Source organism: Lithobates pipiens, unplaced genomic scaffold (assembly GCF_037356315.1).
Source record: "Lithobates pipiens isolate NorthernLeopardFrog02 unplaced genomic scaffold, aLitPip1_a1.2 Scaffold_22, whole genome shotgun sequence".
In the NCBI taxonomy this organism is placed as follows: domain Eukaryota; kingdom Metazoa; phylum Chordata; class Amphibia; order Anura; family Ranidae; genus Lithobates; species Lithobates pipiens.
The window spans coordinates 166,533,418-166,559,459 of record NW_027507784.1 but is presented as its reverse complement, the minus strand read 5'-3'; the positions used below and the strand labels follow the sequence as shown (position 1 = coordinate 166,559,459).

Below are 26,042 nucleotides of genomic sequence, written 5' to 3'. Positions count from 1 at the left end.
GGGACGGGATTGAGGGGGTACAGGTAAGTAAAACGGGGGCTCGTGGGGGGGGGGGGGGCTGCAGCATTAAAGGAGGTTTTTCACCTCAATGCATAGAATGCAATGAGATTAAAAAAAAAAACCTTGAAGGTTTACAACCCCTTTAATGAACTCCAAGAACATGGGAAAAGAAAAAAATAATTTCTAAACTTCTGACTTTTGTGCTTAAGTTGTTTTTTCATTTGTTTTACTCTTTAGAAATGGGTGAACAGAGAGATTTCAAATTTTGACTACCTCATTCAAGTGAACACAATAGCTGGGAGAACGTACAATGATCTTGCACAGTACCCAGTTGTAAGTTTCTAATATAAATATTTAATGTTTAAAATTGACCAATTTTTCTTATTTTTAAGAAGCCTTAAACATATAAATAATATTACATATAAAACAATGAGGTTTTATGTAAAATTGTTAGAATTTAAGATGATTTTCTGTTTCAGTTCCCGTGGGTGCTGCAGGATTATACATCAGAAGAGCTGGACCTAAACAACCCAACTGTGTTCAGGGACCTGTCTAAGCCCATTGGTGTGGTGAATGAGAAAAATGCAGCAAGTGTACAAGAGAAGTAAGTTGTTTTCATCAATTTAAACAGAATGTAGCAGGTTTTTAGAGCAAAAAGATGCCGTGGGACTTGTTTTGCTGCTTGTTTTTAGGTAATTTGTTAAGTGGTCATCTCCATCCTCAGAATGAGATCTCCAGTCAGTGGTTGTGACCCATAATCTGTGCTGCCTTTCTTCTGATGTGATATTCTTAGATCTATTACCATACACAGTGGGTAAAGAAAATAATCACCCCCCCCGGTTTAAAATAATCAAATTTTGTTGCTTTGCCTAGCCTGAAATGAAGACGGTCAGCTTTCGTCTTATCCAGCTGTAATTACTAGTGCAACTTATAACATTCAAGTGAAGGATATAACTTCAACATGTCAGGAAAAAAAAAAATCAAAAACTGAGTCATGGAGTTGGATCACTCCTCTTATGTCAGTATTTAGCCTGTTGGAATAATGCCACGTACACACGATCGGATTTTCCGACAACAAATGTTCGATGGCAGCTTGTTGGAAATTCCGACCGTGTGTAGGCTCCATCCGACATTTATTGTCGGAATTTCCGACAACAAAAATTTGAAAGCTGGTTTTCAATTTTTCCGACAACAAAATCCGCTGTCGGAAATTCCAATCGCCTGTACAAAAATCAGACGCACAAAATTCCACGCATGCTTGGAATCAAGCAGAAGAGCCGCATTGGTTATTGAACTTAATTTTTCTCGGCTCGCATTACGAGTTGTATGTCACTGCGTTCTTGACGATCGGAATTTCCGACAAAATTTGTGCGACCGCGTGTATGCAAGACAAGTTTGAGCCAACATCCTTCGGAAATAAATCCCAGGATTTCGTTGTCGGAATGTCCGATCGTGTGTACGCGGCATAAGTCTCTACTAAATCTGCACATCAACACTTTGCAATATTTGCCCACTCTTCTATTCAGAACTGCTCATGTTCTGTTAAATTTGATGGTGAGCATTTGTGGATTGCAGTCTTCAAGTTATTCCACAGATTTTCAATGGAGTTTAAGTCTGGGCTCTGACTAAGCCATGCAAGGACATTCACCTTTTTCTCCTTCAACCACTGTGTGATCATTTGTGATGTGTGCTTTGGGTCATTGTCATGTTGGAAGGTAAACCTACTTCCCACTGACAACTTTCTGGTTCAAGTCCCGATTTTCCCAAAGAATTTGATGGTATTTTGCCCCATCGATTTTTCCTTCTATCCTGACAAGTGCTCCAGTCCCTGCTGCAGAGAAACACTCCCATAACAGGATATTACCACCTCCATGCTATAATATAGGAATGGTGTTATTTGGATGGCGGGCTGTATTGGATTTATGCCAGACATATAGTTTGGCGTTGAGGCCAAATACATTTTTTTTAGTCTCATCTGACCATTACACACTTTTCCATGTGGCCTTAGAATCTTCGAGGTGTGTTTAATGTGGTCATATGAGACTACAATTGAATTATGTCTGGCAGAAATCCACTACAGCTCACTATCCAAATAACACCATTCCTACAGTAAAGCATAGAGGTGGTAATAGCCTGTTATGGGGGAGTTTCTCTGCAGCATGGACTGGAACACTTGTCCGGGTAGAATAAAAATGGATGGGGCAAAATACCACCAAATTCTTGAGGAAAATCGACTGCCCTCTGCCAGAAAGTTGTCAATGGGAAGAAGGTTTACCTGCCAACATGCCAAAGCACACAGCAAAAATGACCACACAGTGGTTGAAGAAGAAAAAGCTGAATGCCCTTACATGGCTTAGTCAGAGTCCAGACTTAAACACCATTAAGTCGTGAACGTCTGAGCGAGAGCAATAATTCTAGCACCAGACCTCCTGTGTAACGCAAAACTGGTAACATGTAAAGACTTTAAACGTGTCTCCTATGGAGATTTTTAAGTACTGTAGTTGGTCACCATTCCAAGGGCATGCGCAAATTTTAAAGCATGACTTGTTTGGCATCTATTTACTCAGTATAACATTATTTTTTCGATTTTACCAAACAATGGGGTATTTTGTTGTGTTTGTGTGCATTAAAATTCATCAAAGTGTTTTTTTCCCCAGAAAATTGCATTTTAAAAATGGCTGTGCAAATATCATGTGACATAAAAAATTGCAACAACTAACATTTTTTTCTCCTGGGCCTTTGCGTTTAAAAAATATATAATGTTTGGGGGTTCTAAGTTGTTATCTAGTAAAAAAAAAAAATGCTAATTTTTACAAGTATATGAGAAGTCTCAGAATAGGCTTGGGAGTCAAATGATTAAAGAAGAACTCCTAGAAGTAACTTTTGCATCTGAACTGTACCTTATAGCAACATCCATTTGCTATTTTAGAGAAATGGACCTCACTCTGTAAAAAATTAAATAAAAATACTTTTTGACAGTATCAGTCCATGAGATGCAAATAATATGAAACTTTGGCCTCTTTTGCATACCAATGCAAGCAGCACTGAACCATATAAATTATACAGCATGAAACCTTTCCTGCTTCCCTACATGTGAATTATTTGCACATAAGCATCCCCCATGAGGGGGCTTGAATTTTTTATTTTATTTATTCATTTTACACTGTACCATTTTTTTTTTTCAACTTTATTGATATCACAAGGAATAACAATACTTCTTGTGATAACAGGGACCGTGACATGTGCTCTTTTTGGAGATATCTGGAGTCTATTACATAGAATTGATTTGAAAAACTTGTCTAACAATATGAACATAACGTAATCCACTTTGAATTTAATTATGGTACCCTAAAGTGCTTCTAAGGGCAAAATGTCTTTTACCTAAATGCATTCTCTGCATTAAAGTAAAAAAAAAACTTCCAGTAACAGCACCCCCCAGCTTACCCTAAAACACTTACCTGAATCCTCAATCGAACCAGTGCTGTGCTTGGCTGCAGGTCTTCTCTCTCCTCTCCCTTCTCTCACAAGCTTCACTGAGAGCAGCAGGAGTTATGGGGACACTCCTGAAAAGAGAAGGAGTGTAGATCGTTATTGGGGGACCCTGGAAGAGGAGGTAAGAGACTGCTCTGTGCAATACCATTGCAGAGAGAAGGTAAGTATATAAGTATATCATGTTTGTTATTTTGAGAAAAAAAAACCTTTACAACCACTTTAAGACAAATAGGCTAGCTTAATAGAGCGTACACGGCACTTCAGAAAACCTGTCTGAAGCAAAATCTTTAGAAATACTTGTATACTTTACAGATACCGTATATACTCGAGTATAAGCCGAGATTTTCAGCCTCTTTTTTGAGGCTGAAAGTGCCCCCCTCGGCTTATACTCGAGTCATCGCTGTCTGCCCGCTCGATCAGCGTGTCGAGCAGACAGACAGCGGCCATTCTATTCAAAAGCCGCGCCTCCGGCTCCGCCTTCGCCTGTGATAGGCGGAACACTGAATTTCCCAGCAGCCTGTGTTCCGCCTATCACGGACATCGTATCATCCTCGTACTACGGACGAGGATGATACGACGTCTGTGATAGGCGGAACACAGGCTGCTGGGAAATTCAGTGTTCCGCCTATCACAGGCGAAGGCGGCGGCGCAGCTTTTGAACTTTACAATGGCCGCCGACGAAGAGGGCACGGGACGGAGGCAAGGGAAGGCACGGGACGGGACGGGACGGCGGCGGCAAGGCACGGCACGACACGGGACGGATGCAAGGAGGCAAGTCACGGCACGGGACGGAGGCAAGGAGGCAAGGCACGGGACGGAGGCTCGGGACAAAGGTAGGCTGGACACACACACACACACACACACACACACACACACACACACACACACACACACACACACACACACACACACACGGATGGAGACACACACAGGGATGGATGGATGGATGGATGGATGGAGACACACACACACACAGGGATGGATGGATGGATGGATGGAGACACACACACACAGGGATGGATGGATGGATGGATGGAGACACACACACACAGGGATGGATGGATGGATGGATGGACACACACACACACAGGGATGGATGGACGGACACACAGGGATGGACGGACACACAGGGATGGACGGACACACAGGGATGGACGGACACACAGGGATGGACGGACACACACACAGGGATGGACAGGCATGTCTCACCCTCGGCTTATACACGAGTCAATAAGTTTGCCAGTTTTTTTGGGGGTAAATTGGGGGCCTCGGCTTATATTCGGGTCGGCCTATACTCGAGTATATACGGTATATATATTTTTCAGTATCTCAGTCTCTAAAATTTAAATTTGCAGATATGAAAATTTTGAAGATCCTTCTGGGAAGATTGACAGTTTCCACTATGGTACACATTATTCCAATGCTGCTGGCGTCATGCATTATCTGATTCGGGTGGAACCTTTCACTACACTTCACATCCAGCTTCAAAGTGGAAGGTGATTTTATTATACTGGACTTATACAAGAATCTGAATATTTTATTTCCTGAATTGTTATACAATTGTGAATGATTACCTATGAAAGATTTATATTCTTTTACTTATGCTGAGTTTGATTTTTCAGCTTTTGTCAGGGGTCAGAGGTGCTATCTGACCTTGCATGCCGTCTTCTAGCTTTTCAGTACTTTTCAATGTATGGGATAAGGCAGTAAAGGTGGTCATACACTAGTAGATTTTGGAACGAACATTCATAGGAAAATTCCTGTCAGCACATTCAATAACATGACAAATGTTGTTCAAAAGTAATTCAAGATTTCAATTGCTTTTAACATTCAATTATAGAGCGAATGTAATTTCCTGAACGAAAAACATGTTCACTGTTAGACTATTAGAAATTCGTACTTTCTAAGTATTTTCCATCCTGTTCTTTCTAATCACATCACTACAGAAAAAAAGGAATGCTGATTGGACCCCACCAGATACTAGTGTATAGCCAGATTTACTCTTGGAGTCAATTCACACTTGTGCGACTTTACCTTGCGACTTGATGCGACTTTAAGTAATAGTGAATTTTTACGACTTTGGCTTTGACCAATATGATCATTTTGTTTGTGCCCTACAAAGTCTGTTTTGGTTTGTTCGCATCAGTCAAAAATTGATCAATTCCAATTCTGTGTGAAGAATAGCTGATTGTTAAAAAGGGGGCTGGAAAGCTGGCTGCCGCGTCCTTAACAACCAATGAATCATCAGCTGTCAGTGAGTTTCCCCAATGACAGCTGAAAGTAAAAAAAAAGAATGCCGGCAATGAAATGCATGGTTTCGTTCTGCACACAAACACCAAAAAGTGCTCTGGCACTCATTTAAAGCTGAACTCCTTGGAAATGAAAATACTATCCTTGGATTTTTCAAGTTTTGAGTGGTCATTTTTGCCTAAGGTACCATTAAAAATAACTTTTACTTACCTTATTCTTCACTCCCGCAGACTTCCTCCTCTTTATGCGACTGGGCTCCGAAGTCACTTTTCTTCAGCGCTCCATCCAGCAGTTGCACTCTGACATCACCATGTACAATGCAGGACCAGAAAACCTGCATTATAACTGAGCATGTTGAGGGGCTGCCTACAACTGGAGTGTCGGAGGGAAGAGGAGAGCACTACTTTTTAATGGGACCCTAGGAAAAAATTTGCATTTAACCATTGCACCCACTGCAAGGGTAGTTTTTCAAGGTCTGCTTTAAGACCCCTTTCACACTGGAGGCGTTTTTCAGGTGCTTTAGTGCTAAAAATCGCATCGGTAAAACGCCTAAAAATTGCCTCATCTGCAATCGAGTGCTTTCACACTGGGGCGATGCCCTAGCAGGACGTCACAAAAAGTCCTGCAAGCAGCTTCTTTTGAGGTGCTTTAGGAGTGGTGTATACACCGCTCCTAAAGTGCCCCTGCCCATTTAAATCAATGGGCAGCGCAGCCAAAGCAACTGCAAAGCGCCTCGGCAGCGTCACTTTGCGGGCGCTTTTAAACCTTTATTCGGCCACTAGGGGGGTTTTAAAGCACCCCACTGGCGGCCGAAAAGAGCCTTGAAAACCACGGTAAAGCTCTGCTAAAATTAGCGGCGCTTTACCGCCGATGCCTCCATGCTTACAGTGTGAAAGGGCTCTAATATAAAGCAATAAAATCACTTATACATCAATTATAGTGGCCTCTCATGGAATTCCATGAGTAAAACATCAAAGCTACATTACCTTACTCAAGCAATGCATGTTGAAGAGGTAACATAACAGTGGCATTATACTTCGGCATGGAGAGACTGCTTGCCTGCATCTCAATAAAAGAAAGAGCAGAGCAACTACCCTCTTACAAACTTGATTTCTTCTGTTGCAGATTTGACTGTGCTGACCGGCAGTTTCACTCCATTCCTGGCACTTGGCAAGCTCTTGTGGATAATCCAAATGATGTGAAGGAACTCATTCCAGAGTTCTTCTACTTTCCTGAGTTTTTGGAAAACAAAAATGGTAATACAAAGAAGATATGAATAGAGTGACATGTCAATACAAGATACACAGATCCCCTATACCAAGGGTCTATGGCTGCTGGTTTCATTGAAAATAAATATCACGCAGTGCAGGTGTACACCTTAGGAGTTAAGCAGTGGATACAGACAATTTTTTATATAATAAAGGAAGTTGGAAAATGCATTTCCAGCCGCTGGAAGGACCACTTATTCCGCCTATGGTTTTTTAAGCAATCAGGTCCTTGTGTAAGTAACACCAGGGTGTCAAATGTGGGGTAAGATAAAGTAGTTTATAGTCAACCATAAAGCTGAACTCTGGGAATTGGGCAAAATGTACCCTTTTTTTTTTCTTTTTTAATGAAAGTTCACTGTAGCGGGGTATACACACTGAGTTTTTTCTCTATAACCAGCGTGTTTAGCAAAAAACAAAAGAACAAAAACGCAAACGATATTGATGTAGGAATCTCTCCCACTGTGTCTTTATAGTTGACAGGAGGTACTCCCCCCTCGGAATATACAAATCAGCATTGTAGCCATTGTTTGCAAGAGCTGATCAAATAGCGGTTTTCTAGCATGACCGTTTTGTAACAAACAGCGTTACACACCTACTGAAAGTCGTCCGGTTTCTGCAGAACAAGCTGGCTTTCGGTACGTGTATACCCGGCTTTAGTCTTTAACCACTTCCTGCCTGTATGATGTAATATGATGTCCTGGACTTGGAAGTGGCAATATCTGGATGATGCCTGCAGTTACTTGCTTCCTCCAGATATCTTTCTTTTCAGTCTTCGATTCCCTATAATGTAAAATCCATTCTAGCGGCTGATTAACAGCTGGATTGTTTTTGCAGGCAGCAGGTGGGGACGACCCACCACCAACCGACACGTCTCCGGGCTCTCCTATGTGATCGGAGAGCTTGTGATCCCAACCCTAAGCTGGCAGGTTATCAACTGGTCCACGGCCATCTCTATGATCATAGAAGGCTTGAAGCAACCTCACTTTTTTTCTCTGGCAGATGTGAATACTGCCATGTTTTTTTTTCCTGGAAAGCAAAGATCAATTTTTTTTGCTCTCATGCTTTTCAGGGTGGAGGAGGTATCTGAGGACTTATAGACCCCAGATGTCTCCATAAAGAGAACCTGTTATGCCTTATTTCTATGATAAGGATTGTTTACATTTCTTGTGATAGTAATGAAAGTGATTAAAAAAAAGTATAAAAAATAATATAAATAATAAAACATTTTTGTTTAAAGCACCCCCATCCCCTCGTGCTCGCATGCAGAAGAAAATGCATATTTAGGTCGTGGGCACATATGTAATCGGTGTTCGCACAACGCATGTGAGGTATAGCCGCAAACATTATAGTGAGAGCAATAATTCTAGCACTAGACCTCCTCTATAACTCTAAACTGGTAAACTAAAAAAATGTAAAGTGTTGCCTATGGAGATTTTTAAGTATCGTAGTTTGGCACCATTCCATGAGCGTTCACAATTTAAAATTTTGACATGTTCACTATCTATTTACTCGGCATAACATCATCTTTTATATTTTACCAAAAAATTGGCTTATATGTTGTTTTTTTCTTGCATTTAAATTCACTAAAGTGTATTTTTTCCAAAAAAAATTGCTTTTGATAAATTACTGTGCAAATACTGTGTGATATAAAAATTGCAACGACCACCTTTCTATTCTCTAGGGTCTCTGCTAAAAAAAAATAAAAATATATGTTTGGGGATTCTAAGTCATTTTCTAGCCAAAAAATAGATTTTTACATGTAGGAGAGAAATGTCAGAATTGGCCTGGGTGGGAACTGGTTAAAGTACAGCTTTAACTATGATGTAAATGGGCAAAGTAACAGGTATTTTTAATACCCCTTTCCCCTGGTTGTCTACTTTGTCACACTCTCCATTTGCCACATTTGACTGCCGCAGACATGCAAAATACCCATCACTTCTAAGTATGGGAGAGCTGGTGTCCTAGCCTTCCTACCATGATGCAGTGTTGTCGCGTGGGCATAGGGTAAGGGCATTACCATTTGTAAACACAGGGCTTTTAACTCAAAGCTATAACAGCCGGTTTGGGTGACAAAGTGATAAGGGCAAGGTATGTATTAGTGGGGAGAAGCAATCACACTCAGTGACAGGGGTGTATATTTTTTTATTTCATTGGCCAATTTTATTTTCATTTTGTATTGTAGGATTTGATTTGGGAAAGCTGCAGATATCTAAAGAGAGGGTAGATGAGGTGATTCTCCCGAAATGGGCCAAAAGTCCTGAAGATTTTATCCACAAGCACAGGAAAGCACTGGTACGTGTTTGATATTTCACGCTTTGGCTGACATAGGAATAATTTATGTATTCACTAATTCAGCCTTCTCTCGCAGGAGTCAGAGTATGTTTCTGCTCATCTTCATGAATGGATAGACTTGATCTTTGGTTACAAGCAGAGAGGACCGGCAGCTGTAGAAGCTCTCAATGTTTTCTACTACTGTAGCTATGAAGGTACAGATACAAACCAAACCTATATTTTATCAAGAATAATGAGTGTGCATGTTTTCTGTGCGTTCTATTGTGTTGCATGTAGGGCAGCTCATTCATTTTAAGGCTGCTCTACTTGCGAGAAATGCGAAAAAGAAGTCCCTATTGAGCTGCATTGAACCTCAAGGTGATGTGAGTTCATGTGGTTTTGGCACGCACGTTAGTAGATGCATGGGGGTGCCTTTAGACATTATTGGCACCGCTGTGTGTATTGTTCCTGTAAATACTGTATAAGTTCACCTCTTTATTGCAAATTCTGATCTTTCCCCTGTTTTTCATACCAAATCAGGTGCTGTGGATCTAGATGCCATCGCTGATGAGAAAGAAAGAAAAGCAATAGAAGGAATGATTAATAACTTTGGCCAAACACCTTGCCAGTTGTTAAAGGTTTTTATTTTTCTGTTGCCTGTTAAGTTGCATAAAGTATATCCATTTCAGCTCTGGAAGATTTTACCCCCTTTGTGGCAAGGCCATTTTCTGCTGTTCTGGGTAACATTGGCCATAACATGATTTCATTTAATGTTAGCTGTAAGCAACAAACACATGGGAAATATAAAAACACTTACCTTTAAGAGAGCAAATCTTCCAAGGATGAGCGCTGCTCTCCAGGACTTGGAGGGAATATTGCCATAGGTGAAAACAGAACAGAAATGGGAATTCTTTAAAAAGACTGCATGCAAACTCACTGCAAAGTATATTCCCGTGATCAATTCATTTAAAAGGCTAAAAATAAAACCTATGTGGCTCACGGCCAAAGTTAAACAAGCTACTGTATTTATTGGCGTATAACACTCACTTTTTCACCATGAAAATTGGGTGCAAATAGCGTGTGCGTGTTATACGCCAATACAAAAATGTAAATTTTTTCCTGAACTCTCCCTCTTAAAATGAATGCGCGTGTTATACACTTGTGCGTGTTATACGCCGATAAATACGGTATAAATAATAAGAAAAGAGCTTTTAAAAAATATAAAAATGAAGGAACACTATCATTCTTTAAATGTTACAAAGAATATAACAGAATATGTAAAAAGGAAATCAAGGGCGCAAAAAATCAAAATGAAAGACAGATTGCAAAAGATAGTAGGACAAACCTCAATTTTTTTTTTATATATTAAAGGTAAAAAGGTCAGCTTTGAGCATGTAGACCCATTACTATCTTTTTAATCTTTATTAAATACTTTCTTCAGCTCTGTGTATAAAAAGGAGCATGGGGGAGCTCATGTCCATAATGGGGATGATATTGACACAGCCCCAAATGGTCCACAATGGCTCAAAATTGATATGTTCCAGAAATATTTACACAGAATAAAGGTGGATAAAGCACCTGGACCAGATGGCATACACCCATGGAGCCTAAAAGAATTGAGCTCTGTCACTTCAAAGCCATTGTTTATCATTTTTAGGGACTCATTAATGACTGGAATAGTACTACTGGATTGATGTAAGGCCCATGTGGTGCCTATATTTAAAAAGGGATCAAAGTCTTTACCAAGTAACTATAAACCTGTAATGCCGCGTACACACGACCGGACTTTCCGGCAGACTAGGTCAGACGGTCTTCCCGACAGACTTTCGGCTGAGTTCTGACGGACTTTCTGAACGAACAGACTTGGCCACACATGAATGGACTAAGTCTGTTCGAAAGCCCGTTCATTTTGAAGGTGATGACGTAAACGGGACTAAACAAGGAAGTTCAATAGCCAGTAGCCAATACCTTCCCTTGCGTCGTATTTGGTCCGTCGGACCAGCACACAGACAAACGGTTTTCCCGATTTTAGTCCGTCGGAATTGAGTCCGTCGGGTAGATATGAAACATGTTCTAATTCTAGGTCCGTCTGATTTTTTTTATTTGAAAAAAGATTGGACTAGCCCACACATGATCGGATTGTCCGACGGACTAATCCCTTTGGACCTAGTCTGCCGGAAAGTCCAGTTGTGTGTACGCAGCATTAGTTTTAACTTCTATAGTCGGGAAGGTACTGAAGAGTTTAATAAAAGACCACATAGACAAATTCTTGCTGTAAAAAAATATTTTAAGCAACAGACACCATGGATTCATGAAAGACAGAAGTTGTCAGACAAATCTAATTTTATTTTTATGAGGTAAGTAAAACCTTAGACAAAGGGGTGGCGGTGGACGTGGTATACTTGGATTTTGCAAAAGAGTTTAACACAGTTCCCCACACATGGCAAATGTGTAAGGTAAAGTCTACAGGCTTGGAAAAATCAGTTTGTATATGGATAGAAAACTGGTTAAAAGACAGAATTCAGAGAGTAGTGGTTAATGATTCATACTCTGAATGGTCTAAGGCAGGGATATGCAATCAGCGGACCTCCAGCTGTTGCAGAACTACAAATCCCATGAGGCATAGCAAGACTCTGACAGCCACAAGCATGACACCCAAAGGCAGAGGCATGATGGGACTTGTAGTTTTGCAACAGCTGGAGGTCCGCTAATTGCAGATCCCTGGTCTAAGGTTATCAGTAGTGTATCCCAAGGTTCATTGTGGGGACCCTTAATTTTTAAAATATTTATAAATTGCAGGATGTTTCCAACGTACAAGCCAACCTCAATGCACTGTTTCATTGGGCAACTATATGGCAAATTAGGTTTAATGTTGATAAATGTAAAGTTATGCATACATCATACATACTAGGGGGAGTACAACTAGGGGAATCCATAATGGAGAAGGATCTGGGGGTTTTGGTAGATCATAAGCTTAATAATAGCATGCAATGCCAAGCTGCGATTTCCAAAGCAAGCAAAGTCCTATCTTATATTAAGAGAGGTATGGACTCCAGAGAGAAAGATATCATTTTGTTCCTGTACAAATCAGTAGTAAGACCTCATCTGGAATATGCAGTTTAGTTTTGGGCACCAGTTCTCAAAAAGAATATCGGGGAACTGGAGAAAGTGCAGAGAAGGGCAGCCAAACTGCTAAGAGGCATGGAGGAACTCAGCTATGAGGAACAATGAGGGGAATTGATTTTATTCTCTCTTGAGAAGAGGAGATTAAGGGGGGATTTGATCAACATGTACAAATGCATAAGAGATCCATATAGTGAACTTGATGTTGAGTTATTCAGTTTAAGGTCATCACAGAGAATAAGGGGGCACTCTTTACGTCTAGAGGAAAAGAGATTTTATCTCCAAATACGGAAAGGTTTCTGCACAGTAAGAGCTGGGAAAATGTGGAATAGACTCCCTGCAGAGGTGGTTCTGGCCAGCTCAGTAGATTGCTTCAAAAAAAAGGCCTGGATTCTTTCCTAGGTGTACATAATATAACTGGGTATTAACCTTTATAGGTAAAGTTGATCCAGGGAATATCCGATTGCCTTTCTGGGGGATCAGGAAGGAATTTTTTCCTCTGCTGTAGCAAATTGGATCATGCTTTGCTGGGATTTTTCACCTTCCTCTGAATCAACTGTGGGTATACTTGTGTACAGGCATATGGGATTGTATGTTGTGTTTTTTTTTTTTTTTCTATTGGTTGAGCTAGAGGGACTTGTGTCTTTTTTTCAACCTAACTACTAACTAACTGCTTTAACTGGCAATTGCGCGGTCATGCAATGCTGTACCCATATGACATTTATATCATTCTTTTCACACAAATAGAGCTTTCTTTTCGTGGTATTTGATCACCACTGTGTTTTTTTTTTTTTATTATATAAACAAAAAAGATCGTAAATTTTGAAGGAAAAAAAAAACAATATTTTTTTTTTACTTTCTGCTTTGAAAAAAAAATTCTTCATAAACTTAGGCCAAAATATATTCTGCTACATGTCTTTGGTAAAAAGAAAAATCCCAATAAGTGTATATTGGTTTGCTTGAAAGTTATAGCGTCTACAAACTGTGGTTATACACTGGAATTTTTTTTATTTTTTTTTTATATACTAGTAATGGCAGCAATTTATAGTGAGATTGTGATAGTGCAGTGAGCAGGCAGTCTGCCACTAACTGCCACTGACCTCCAGTGACACTAATACAGTGATCATTGCTAATAATATACACTGTCACTGTACTAATGAAACTGGCTGGGAAGGGGTTGATCTCTAGGGGCAATCAAGGGTTTAATCGTGTCTAACAGTGTGTAATATGTGCTGCTTATTACTACAGATTGATTTATAAAGTGAAAAAATAAAGCAATTGTTCCCTCTGTACAGAGCCCTGTGTTGATTGTCAAAATAAAGCTCTGGGCTGTGATTCGACACAGTTGATCAGCGGGGGTGCCAATCAGCGCCCGCGATCATTCCCCACAGAGACAGAATGCAGATCATGGCCATTATTAGTTAAAAAAAATAATAAAAATGCCAAAAATCTATCCCCTATTTTGTAGACGCTATAACTTTTGTGCAAATCATTCAATATACGCTTATTGGGGGGGGGGGGGGGGTTAACCAAAAATATGTATTAGAATAAAAATTGATGAAGAAATTAGATTTTTTTTTTAAATGTATTGGGTGTGTTTTATAGCAGAAAGTAAAAAAAAATATATATTTTTTTCCAAATTGTCAGGATTTATTGGTTTATAGCTCAAAAAATAAAAAACGCGGAGGTGATCAAATTTCACCAAAAGAAAGCTCTATTTGTGGGGAAAAAAGGACATACATTTTATTTGGGTACAGCATTGCACGATTGTCAGATAAAGTAACGCAGTGCCGTATCACAAAAAATGGCCTGGTCAGGAAGTGGGTAAATCCTTCTGGAGTTGAAGTGGTTAAAGTGAATTTCTAATGTAAACAATGCTAACAATGTTATAATGCAGAAGAGACTCTTTATATCCCTTCTGTGATGAATGCTTCTTATCTATCTACTAGCAATTTTTTTCTGATTGCATGCGCAGCTAAGTGTAATCGGTGCGAGGATAGTTATCTCCCGGGCACATGCTCAATAGTTGAGACAAACCAAACAAGATTGTCAATAACAATAAAAAATGATACTGCGCCAGCACTCAAAAAATATTAAGCTGCTGACACTACAATAGAACTTATTGCATAAGTGAATGTGATATAAAGAGCAGTGCTGAGAAATGAACGATGTCGGCACCCCAGCTGATCTTTAGATCCTGTGTCGGGTGCAGCCTCTGATATTCCTGGTAAGGGAACCCGGCAGTGAAGACTTTCGGCTTCACAGCTGGTTCCCTACTGCGCATGCAGGAAGCACACTGCACTTTCTAATTGGCCTGGCAGCGGAGAAGGGGGCCAAACTTCCGAGAGACTGAGCCGTCTCCGGAAGTGGGGAATGGTACCTGTCAAAAAACAGGTACCCCTTCCCCCCTCCCCTTGAAAGCTGCCAAATATGGCAACAGAGGGGGGGAGGAGATGGATAAACAACATGTTGCAATTGTTAAGGACTCGTGTCAATGTGTGTTCTTGCAAATGCTGCAGACAAGAAAAGGCTGCATGTGACCTTATTTGCATCCAGATCAAACGCACCTTATTTGGATATGCTGATTCCAAAGAAACAAAGCACATTGCAAAGCAGGTCAAATGCAGCCTCTGAACTGCCATGTGTACTACTCAATTATGTCAGTGGTATCCCTTTCTTTTTTGGTCTCCTGCCTGCGCTCCTGGCTCCTTCCCCTCTCTGAGTGTCCACCATAGTAAGCCACTTGCTATGGGGGCACTCGTGCAGGCTTGCTCCAGAGCCAGCTCTATGTGTCCCTAGACATACAAAGTGCGGCCTGCCCCGCTCCTTCGTCACTGGCTGTCATTGACAGCAGTGGGAGCCAGCGGTTCCATGCAGAAAGTTTTTTTTATTTTAATGCATAGAATGCATTAAGATAAAAAACTTCAGTCTTTACATCCATTTTAAATCCTAAAAATTAGGTTCTGTTATTTGGTAATTTACAGTTAAATATACCATTGAAAAATGTTATTATAGCTTTTTAATAAGTACAAAAATAACCTGTTGATCCTAAATCTTGTCAGCTAAAACATTCTGTATTGTTTACGTCTGCCGCACTGTTATTAGTAACATTGTTCCTAGCTGTCTGTCTCCCTCAGTCCATATTATTCAGATAAGGAGGGGTCCTATAGTCCTGTCACATTTTCTTGCTTAGAGTGACAACTCTGCTTTTCCATAGATAAAGTACAGTTAGCGAGTGTTGTCACCCTAGGACAGAAAGTTTGTTACTAGCAGGTTCACCGGCTGAAAATGAGGAAGCAAAGCTTAAAAAAATGCAGCCACCACATCTAAATACTTTTTTAGTTCTTAAATTTTAGCTGCTCTAACTCACAAATTGACTACTAATATTTTTATATTTTAAAACAAAATCAGTGGGCATATACTATACACAAAATGTGCACCCTTGATAGTTACTCTATAGAACCCCACTGTTAATGCCACAAAAAAGGGTAATGAAAGCAGAAACCTATGCAATATTTGTGTGAATTGATTGTTGCATTCCGGACAATAAAACTTTTAGGAAAAATTTAAAAATGATCTTGATCTTCCACTCAAACACTTCCAATTGTGAAGACCAGTCTACTGAAGCTGCTCTGCATGCCAGTTGCCTACCATTTTTGTTGTTACTCTACTGAATGTCATCATGCCCGTACTGTAATTAGTACAGAACCCATGCCCACACCAAAAAAGACTATAGTTTTTATGTAGGCTTAAATTCTTATTGCAGTAATCTATGATACTGAATGGATATTCATTTTTTTTTTTATGAAAAAGGAGCCTCATCCTCCTCGGTTATCTGCAGAGGAAGTGCTAATGAGACAGACTAAACTGGACAACGCACCACTGAATTTATTCCAGAACCTCACAGAGATGAAATCATTTTTCATAAAGGTAACTTAATAATGAAAAAGAGAAATGCATCCACTTTAAAGCTGAATTTAGGGTCATATATGAACAAATGTTTGTCTTGCTTTTATTATTTGTTATGTTTCCCTTCCTTACTGTCTGAATATAGTCTTTGTCAGCTGAAAAACTGCACAGGGTTTGTTTTTATTTTCCAGGGAATTAGCGATGACATCCCAGTTGTTAAAGCCATTGTCCCAAAGAACCAAATGCGTTCCTTCATAACTCAGGGAAGTTCAGAAACGCTGGTGAGTTTTTCCTTTGATTTGCGATTTTAACATTTGATTTGACTATCTTAGTCTAAAAAAGTGTTTCTCAACCTTTTTGCAGTCAGGGCACCTTTGAAAAGTATGTTCAGTCTCAAGGCACCCCAGTCTAAAGATTGGTTCACGTTACTAGGTCAGGGAATGTGCTGCTTTAGCAGACGGGCAGGGGTGTCATTATTCTTAATGGCACCCCCATGCATTGGTAAATGCAGTGCATTTTCAGTGTGGTGTGATTTTAAATTATGGGTCAGGAACTTCTTTTTTTTCTCCTTTTTTTCTATGGGTAGGGAAGCCCCTTGAAATGCCCTACACACAGCATGCAGTTGCACAGATGTGGACCAAGGGCTTTTTCACATGTGCAGTGGGGGGGGGGGGGTATTGGGGCATTTTTTACAACTCCCAACTGCTCCCTCTTTAGCTGCAGTGGGGGTCATATATATACTGTGGGCACGGCTGGAAGTATACCTCCAGGTGACTTGGACTGCACTGCAACTGCAGTTGCGACATGGTGATGCTACATTTAGGGGGTTAAAACAGGCATTAGGAGGCAACATATATCACCTCTTCAGCGCCTGTCAAATGCCTCTGAAAATGGTCCGAGCAGGGATCGTTTTCAGAGGCGTGACAATCCTTGCCACTATTATGAACGAGCCCTAAATAAGCATACATACAAACGTGTATATACATACACATACAGTATATACATACACATCCTGTACTGTACACTACAGTACTGCACTGCCCTGTAGGGGGAGGCGGAGGACCCAGGACTCAGGAAATCACCTTCCCATTCCACTGCTGAAGTGAATTCACTGTCCTGACCGAGATTCTGTGCCAATGTACAGTTCGACAGAGGAGTGGGAGCTCGGTCTGGTCTGACAGTCTTTCTCAACCAGAATGCCGCAGCACACCTGAGGACCTCAGGCGGCACCCCAGATGAGAAAGGCTGGTATAAAAAAAATAGAAGAAGATAGTGGAGCTGTGTGTGTGAGGTCAGGCAGATATCTGCTGGTCAACCTACCTGAAACAGAAACTGTAATTGAATGGATTGGAAAAACTGTTACAGCCTCTATCCTTCTTGATATAAGCAACACTAGTAGCTTTTCCTGCAGCACACTCCTTTTTCTCATCCTGTCTCTATATGCATAAAAACAAATGCTCAGCTGAGCAAAGAGGTCTTGTTTATGGAAATGCCAGCTGTCAGAAGTGCAGGAGGAGCGGTTAAATCAAACCTCCTTGGTAGTCCATCCTTCTTTGTCTACAGAACCTACCTCTGATTACACCTCAGATGGAACAAAGCAGTCCTGCTATTATTCACATACACATTACAGCCTAGAAAGTTTTAAAACTCTCTCCCAAAGCCTAGCCTATGTTTTTAGAAATCACAAGCCTCAGAGAAATAATAAATGATCCTATTGATTTTGTAGAGTCTATGATAGCTGCACAAATTCATATCAAAATACATAACAAATATACAGTATATCAATTTAAAATGTTATATTGTTGGAAACTGTGAACATTTATTTTCTACAGAAGTGAAATGATTTTAGAGGTTCATTTTATGGAGACATAAGCTGGTCATAGAAGGATCGAAATTTAGCTGGCTGAGCAGGGACCAGATGAATTTCGATCAGTATGTGGCCATCACTCTTCAACAGAAGTAGTTCATTATAATCAAATTGTCAAATGTACAAGTTAAACTATCAGTAGCTGCAGCTGCTGATCAGTGTATTCTGACAGCCCCAGGTGCAGCTGTCAGAATATCCTGTTCCATTCCTCCATCCACCTTGTTTGTGTGGATGGAGGAATCTGCTTTTTTTCCCATCTCCCAGCACTCAGTGATGGTGGATCTGGAAGTACTAATGACTTTGCAATTTCAACTATTTACACACAGAAATGTATCAGTAAACATGAGAATCGTGTTCCCTGATATCCCTGGTTGCTGTTTCGAACAGAGAATTACATAGACAGGCAGCAAGACAGGTGTCAGTCTTCATGCTGGAGGGTATGTGAATGGGTGGGCACCCATTTCATCAGGGGGCCGCCCAATGTACAGCAATGATGTAAAGCATGGGTTAAAAGGACTTGTGAAAATAAAGGGGAGGTATAAGATCTTCACGTGAAAACACAGGATCATATTGCTCAGCACTGGATAAATTTTAACCTGTGGTCTTGGCATGCCTTATCTGCATCAAAGGTGTGCCCAGTATTGTATTTTCCATTGGTCTGACTGTTTTTGCTTTTACTTCATAGCATGCTGGTATTGTCACATATATGGATGTTCATGTATCTGCTATCCTTCTACTTGGTATCAGTGGAGGAGGTTCCCTTGAAAAGCTTGATGCTTTATGATCATACTTGCATTTGATTTTCATTATGTTACACACTGATCATGTGTTTAAGTGTTTCCAGACACGGGCTTCATGGGAATTTCCAAGAGGTGTTGACAACCCAGTCATCAGTTTAACCACTAAATGGGATTTTTTTTAGGTTGAGGGTGTCATGCAAGTAGACCATTGTGTGTTTCTATAAACTTTGGATATTTTTACATTTAACCCTGATTACCGTTTCTTGTTATTTTTGAATGTTTATCGGTTTAGGATACTTGCATTTACACACATTAATTTATTACACTTTTCCCTGTGTGCAGTTTGCCACTGGGAGTCTGGAAAATATCCAGTACTTCCATGTATGGGGGGGGGGGGGATGTCATGTTACACTGATCAGCAATGGCAGACCCCATAATTCCTTAGTAAACACTTTTAGAGCACACTCGCTAAAGGGTGCTAAAGTGTCTCTTCAGTTTAAAACTAAAAGAACCTCCAAAATGTTTTACAGTTGCTGTTTTTTTAACATATCTGGTTTTCTTTGTTTTTTTGTTAAGGTGACAATAAATCAAAATTTGATTATTGGAACTCATGGATGGTTGCCTTATGACAAAAGTATTTCCAATTATTTCACCTTTACCAAGGATCAGACTGTGACTAATCAAAAGTAAGTGAACTATGCGACCATTTGATTATGGCAGAATTACCTGGCCATTGCTGTTTATGAACAATTATACAAATAATAAATGTTGCCTCTTTAATGATTCTAAAGTAACAACACATTAAAAATGGCATCAATTTTACCTGTTATTTCTTCCTAATGACAGAACCCAGCGCTTTGTGTCCGGTCCATTCGCCCCTGGCCTTGAGGTTACCTCCAAGCTGTTTGTGGTGTCACATGATGGAAAAGTGCTGTTCAGTGGAGGCCACTGGGATAACAGTATTAGAGTGACATCACTGACAAAGGGCAAAGTGATTGGACAACATATTCGTCACATGGGTGAGAGTTAGCAGCCAGGTTAATATGCTTGTTAAAAAAACAAACAAAAAAAAACACCACTCCAGTCAGCCATAAAGGCTATCATTTTTCAGTTACTCTTTTCACATTCTTGTGTTAGAAAACATTTTCCATAAGGCTCAATTCACATTTGCACGTCTCCAAAGTCGCATTATTTCCAGTGCTACTTTAATGTGACTTTTGGTGCAGCTTTCATCCGACTTTACATTTTTCTGGACAAAAGTCACACCAAAGTTGCGCAGTCACCTTTTCAAAATCACTTTAAGTCGCACCAATTTGAATGCATGCAATTGAAAAGAATGGGCTGTGACTTGTCATGTGACTTCGATGTCCAAAGTCACATGACAAGTTGCACCGATGTGAATAGAGCCTAAAGCCCCTTACAGACGGTGCGGGTACCTTTGGAGTCCGCCTGCTCAGTGGGGAATCTGATCCCCGCTGTGCAGGCGCATGGCTGATCCATGTCCGCTCCGCCTATGCAGAGCAGACATACACAGCCCGCTCTCCTCTGAGTGGTCGGATGTAATCAGTCCACCCGTGTGAAAGGGCTCTAGAACTTTGGACGGTAACTGGAGAACAGTGGTGGCTGTGTTTTTTTGTTTAGGGGGGGAGGGCAGAAAACAACTGCACCCATTGCGCATGCGTGGGAGTGATGTAATCGTGGCTCTGGCCAATCACAACACCGGAGTCCGCGAGCCTGGAAGTAATGTTTTTTTTGGGGGGGGGGGGGGGGTTGGAAGTCTACAACCTCTTTAAAGCGGTAATAAACCCAAAAGCAAACATTTTTTTTTTTTATATATATATATATTTTTTATATTACTAAATCTTAGCTATGATGGCTGTATTTGTTTTGTTTTTTTTAGGCTTTCTTTGCTTTATTTTCCTCTGGTTATCCAACCAGTAAGCATGTTGTTTTTCAACAGAACACACTTTCTTGCAGATGTAGCAATTAGAGTGTAGACAAACCATTTACCACTGACCAGGGTACTTCTAATGGTAAACTTTTATTTATTCATGTAAAACCTTTATCCCAAAAGAAAAAAATGGTTGCTGTAACTGCAGTTTGGTTTCAATTTGTTAGTATATTTAAATCTTCCAGTACATCTAACACTCCCCTCCTCCCAGACTGACAATGCTGCTGTCTGCTGTGCACCCAAGTCTCCTTCATCCAGAGTGGGGACACTCTAATACAGGAGGTGTGTTACTGGCCAGATCACCAGGTGAAAACAGATGGGAAAAAGGCCTTGAAAAAATAATGCAGCCACCACATCTAAGTATTTGTAATCTGCAGTATATTGCATTTTTGGTTTTGAGTTATATACCACTTTAAGGACATACAATGCCTATTTAGTGTTTTCTTAGCTTAAAGTTTGCCTTTGTTTTATCTGTCTGATAGACATTGTGACCTGCCTTGCTACGGATTACTGTGGTATACATCTCATATCTGGGTCTCGAGATACAACGTGTATGATCTGGCAAATCTCGCAGCAAGTGAGTATTAACTTTCCTTTCTATTTAGTTGTTTTTGTCACTGGATTTCTATTTTGCTCAGTTTAGAAATCATCTAATAAAGGCTGGCTAAAAAAAATCCAAATTGTGCCACAGTCCAGAAATTCCTCTGCTAAATCTGGGTATAGATTCACCACTTAAAGGGTGTAGAGCTAGAGACCCTCAGGCACTTACTGTAGTTAAAATCTGAAACCGTGTAACCTAGGAAGAGTTCCTCAGGCACTTATGTAGTTAGAATGTGAAAATGTGTAGCCTGCCCATTCCCCTCCTCTGAAGTTGGCCACACATGTAAAATTCAAGGGATTGTTTTGGTAGACTTCCATAAAAATCTGGTAGCTATAAGACATACAACAAATCCGATTGTAAGGTTTATGGTCAGTTTAAGTGAAATGACCAAATGATTAATGGGGAAAAAATGTCCAGATGATGTTTCAAAAATGTTTTAGTAACTCCATAGATGTATTGTACATTAATTGTCTGTAAGAGAGGTTTGGGCACTACATTGTAGATGGCATGAAAACCAATGTGTTAGGAGTAGAACACATGGGAAAACGTCCTGTACAGATACCTGTAAGGCCCTTTGAGACAGGATGGACACTTTCCTGATCAGCAGGGGATCCGTTCGAGCGAGTGGATGACACATCCATGTCCACTCAGTTTCTACAGAGTGGACATGGACAGAGCCTACTCTGCTCAATGGGTGTCTGGATGTAAATAGACAACTACCCTCTGATCCACCTAAATGGAAGAGGACAGATCCTCTTTCATTTTTTTTTTTTTTTTTTTTTTTTTTTTTGCGGACCGGATTGGACCTGGAGATAGGTGGGTGTAATCAGACACAAGTCCTTTTACACTAACCTGTCCATGGGGATGAGCAGACCATCTGATCAGGTCCACCTGAAAAATTGACAGGTAGAACAGATGTGAAAATGGTCTCAATCACGTCTTGACATTTTTTTGCTTCTGTATGGTGAGAATTGATCATATAGACCAGTGATGGCGAACCTTGGCACCCCAGATGTTTTGGAACTACATTTCCCATGATGTTCGTGCACTCTGCAGTGTAGTTGAGCATCATGGGAAATGTAGTTCCAAAACATCTGGGGTGCCGAGGTTCCCCATCACTGATATAGACAATCTCTGTACCTGCTAATTGTTATTTTTTTCTTTCTTCAGGGTGCTGTTTCTGGTGACCTGTCGGCCAAACCTTTGCAGATCTTGTACGGACACACAGATGAAATCTCTAGTGTTGCCATTAGCACTGAGCTAGACATGGCTGTTTCTGGTGCCAGAGTAAGATTTTTTTTTTTTTAATAGTTGTTTAAAACTCAAATTAACTTTTAGCTTAAAAGATAAGTCCACCTTTTATAGCATGTTACACCCATATTCAGGGTGTAACATGTTATGAAAGGACCAGCCCCCCGCTATAACAACTAGTAGGGGATCTTCAATGCTATCAAATTTGTGAAAAAATTCGGTCCATCTGGCCGAAATTACTCATTAACAGTTCTCTGTGAATGGAAAATTACAATGCCCGACAACCTTAGCAGCTGTTGGCTTGTAGTTTCTAATGAACTATCATGACGCTGTGGTAGTTCATTGATTCTTCCTGTCAGCATGTTTTCGCTTGCTCGTACGAGGTGACAGGTCTGCAGGAGACATGCATGGCATCAGTGATCTGCTGGTTGCTGGCGCAGTGCTTCACAGTCTCCTGTAACAAAAAATTATAAACGCACATTTTTTACCTGCAAAAACAGTGCCTTTATTATTTTTTTTGTCGAAAGGTGAACTTATCCTTTAAATTTTGCTTAACACGTTTAGCAGCATCAAAACAAAAGGTGCCCAAAGTTTTACAGTCTGAAAAAGAAAGCCTCTCCCCGCCAGTATGCTGCAGAAATAGACCCTTGCTCTCTATGTGGAAGCAGTGGTCTCTCTGCAGGTATGACACGCATCTGCTCCTAAAGTTCTGCAATCAGTGAGGTTCACATTCCCTGCTTACTGGTTAGCTCTAGCTCTTACAGATGCTTTCCAAAGGAAATGAACTCTAATGCCGCATACACACGATCGGAATTCTCGTCGGAAAAAGCTCTGATGGTTTTCCCGACGGAATTCCGCCGGAATTTGGCTCAAGTTGTCTTGCCTACACACGTCACATCAAATTCCGATCATTTATAACGCGGTGACGTACAATACTTACGACGTGACTAGAAAAAGGAAGTTCAATAGCCAGTAGCCAATAGCTTCTGTCTCGTAGTTGAATCTGAGCATGCGTGATTTTTGGCGTGTCAGAATTGCATACACACGATCAGAATTACCTATAGAAATTTTTTCCATCGGGAAAATTGAGAACATGCTATAAATTTTTGGCTGGCGGAAATTCGGACAGCTAAATTCCGATGGAGCATACACACGGTCGCATTTTCAGATGAAAAGCTCCCATCGGTCTTTTTCTGGCCGGAATTCCGATCATGTGTATGCGGCTTAACACTTTGAGCATCTTTTGCTCTAATGCATCTGAAATGTTTTTAGCTGAAAAAGTCACCATTCACTTGGGTTTTAATAAATCATTCATTTAGATATTTTACTAAGAGCATGATCCATTTTCACACCCTGGTGTACTAAAAGAAAATTGAATTAATTTTGCCTTTGTGACAGGATGGAATAGTGATTATCCATACAATCCGACGAGGCCAGTACATGAGGACACTGAAGCCACCAAGCGATAGTTCCCTTGTCATGACTATTCCCAATTTAGCTGTGTCCTGGGATGGACATATTGTCATCCACAGCAGCCTGGAAGGCAAAGGAACCCTTAAGGTACGTTATTACGTATTACTAATTAAAGCTGAACTTTCAGGCAGATATAAAAAACGCCAATTAATGCAGTTATGTATTGATTATAAAACCAATAAAGTTATTTCCTAAATTCACGCTAGCACCTAAAAAATAGGATTTTCGCACTTATCGTAAAATACTTTTACTGGAGTTCTTGAGGGACACGCATGGATGAAAGAATCCTCTCTGCTGTTATTGTATTCTGATAGCGGAACACCTCTGCTGCCAAAATACACTGATCAGTGCTGCAGCCGATTCGCTGCATGTGCCGATCAAACACATATTTTTTAGTTCTTACTAGACTAGCTCCTTTCAAATGGGAGTGGCCGTAGATGGATCAAAATTCAGCCGGTTCAATAGGGACTGGCTGGATTTCAAACAATCTTTGGTCAGTTTAACATACCCAATCTAAGGTGAAACCTTAAGAGAAATGTATAGATCTGTAAGCATGTTTCAATTTGACCTTCATATTCTAAACCTGAGTAATCTGTTACATAAATCAAAGGACAGGAAGGGAAATTAGGGATTTTCGCGGTGCAAGTTAACAAAGTACAATTAATTAAAGTACAAAATTTGTAGTAAGAAAGTATATCTCAAAAGGGTGGTGTGTACATCAAAAACTGAGTGTTATAAAAACACAAACACTCAAGCATATAGGCATACACTAAGAATTACACATTAGCATCCCAAAGCATAGAATTCAATGCAGACATACAAAAAGAAACATGGACAATAGCCCAGGTCTATTTTTGGTTTAGACTTTGTTCAAACATTCACACATCCCCTGAAGAAGCAATCCAATGCGAAACATGTCGGGACTATGTGTGCTTGACGAGAACAACTACTGTATTGCATTATTCTGTATCTTTTAAGCATATATTGCTACTGATTTTAACTTCAAACTTAATAAATTTTTGTACTACAAATTTTGTACTTTAATTAATTGTACTTTGTTAACTTGCACCGCGAAAATCCCTAATTTCCCTTCCTGTCCTTTGATTTATGTTTCAAATTTTCAGGGATGAGGTGCCATCTTTGTTAGGTGTTGTGTGATGCTGAACCATCAAAATTTTTCCTGAGTAATCTGTTCATTTAATGAACAAATACCATAGTAGCACTTATACCCCTAAACATGAAATCACTATACTGAACTCAATGCCTTCTCTTCATGTATATCCTATTCATGTACTTATCCATTATTACAAACATCCCAATACAAAAAAGACAATTACCATATTCATCTGCATATAATAAGAACAGGCGTATAATAAGCATAGGCGTCTAACACCCACTCTAATTTTGGGAGGCAAGTTTCAGGAAAAAAAAATTTCACAGCACACGGGTCCCCTGCACAGCACACAGACCCCTTTCCCAGCACACTACATAGACTCCTTTCATTATAAAGACCCTCTGAACTCCCAGGCGACCCCCAGTCTCCTGGGACAGCGCTGCCAGCATACTTTAAAAAATTAAGAAAATATTACTGACAGCACTTTCTCATATTCCGCTCCTCCTGTGTCACTCTTATTGTAAATAAAAGCTTCTATATACCTCAATTAATGCCGCTGTCTTGTGGACACAGTCATGTGACTCTCCTCTGCTGTTTTATTAATAGTCACATTGCTGCTCTCCTCCAATGAAACGCTATACTCGAGGAGAAGGCAGAGCAGGTGGAGGAGAGCGGCCAGAACGAGTGGCGTTACTTGAGGTATTACAGGCTCCCATTTACATTGAGAATGAC

At 40.3% G+C, this 26,042-nt stretch overlaps 1 protein-coding gene across 1 annotated transcript in view; it reads left to right on the top strand.

Annotated features, from left to right (window-relative positions):
• Window positions 1-26,042, top strand: part of LOC143924327 (neurobeachin-like protein 1) — a 305,361-nt gene that overhangs the window by 268,616 nt on the left and 10,703 nt on the right. The window contains exons 40-53 of the mRNA XM_077448578.1: window positions 238-333; window positions 480-604; window positions 4,848-4,988; window positions 6,868-6,998; window positions 9,193-9,302; window positions 9,379-9,496; window positions 9,822-9,919; window positions 16,218-16,334; window positions 16,505-16,594; window positions 19,497-19,606; window positions 19,767-19,939; window positions 21,354-21,448; window positions 22,643-22,759; window positions 24,122-24,283. Coding sequence (XP_077304704.1) covers window positions 238-333; window positions 480-604; window positions 4,848-4,988; window positions 6,868-6,998; window positions 9,193-9,302; window positions 9,379-9,496; window positions 9,822-9,919; window positions 16,218-16,334; window positions 16,505-16,594; window positions 19,497-19,606; window positions 19,767-19,939; window positions 21,354-21,448; window positions 22,643-22,759; window positions 24,122-24,283 — 1,683 coding nt within the window. The remainder of the gene's footprint in view (window positions 1-237; window positions 334-479; window positions 605-4,847; window positions 4,989-6,867; window positions 6,999-9,192; window positions 9,303-9,378; window positions 9,497-9,821; window positions 9,920-16,217; window positions 16,335-16,504; window positions 16,595-19,496; window positions 19,607-19,766; window positions 19,940-21,353; window positions 21,449-22,642; window positions 22,760-24,121; window positions 24,284-26,042) is intronic.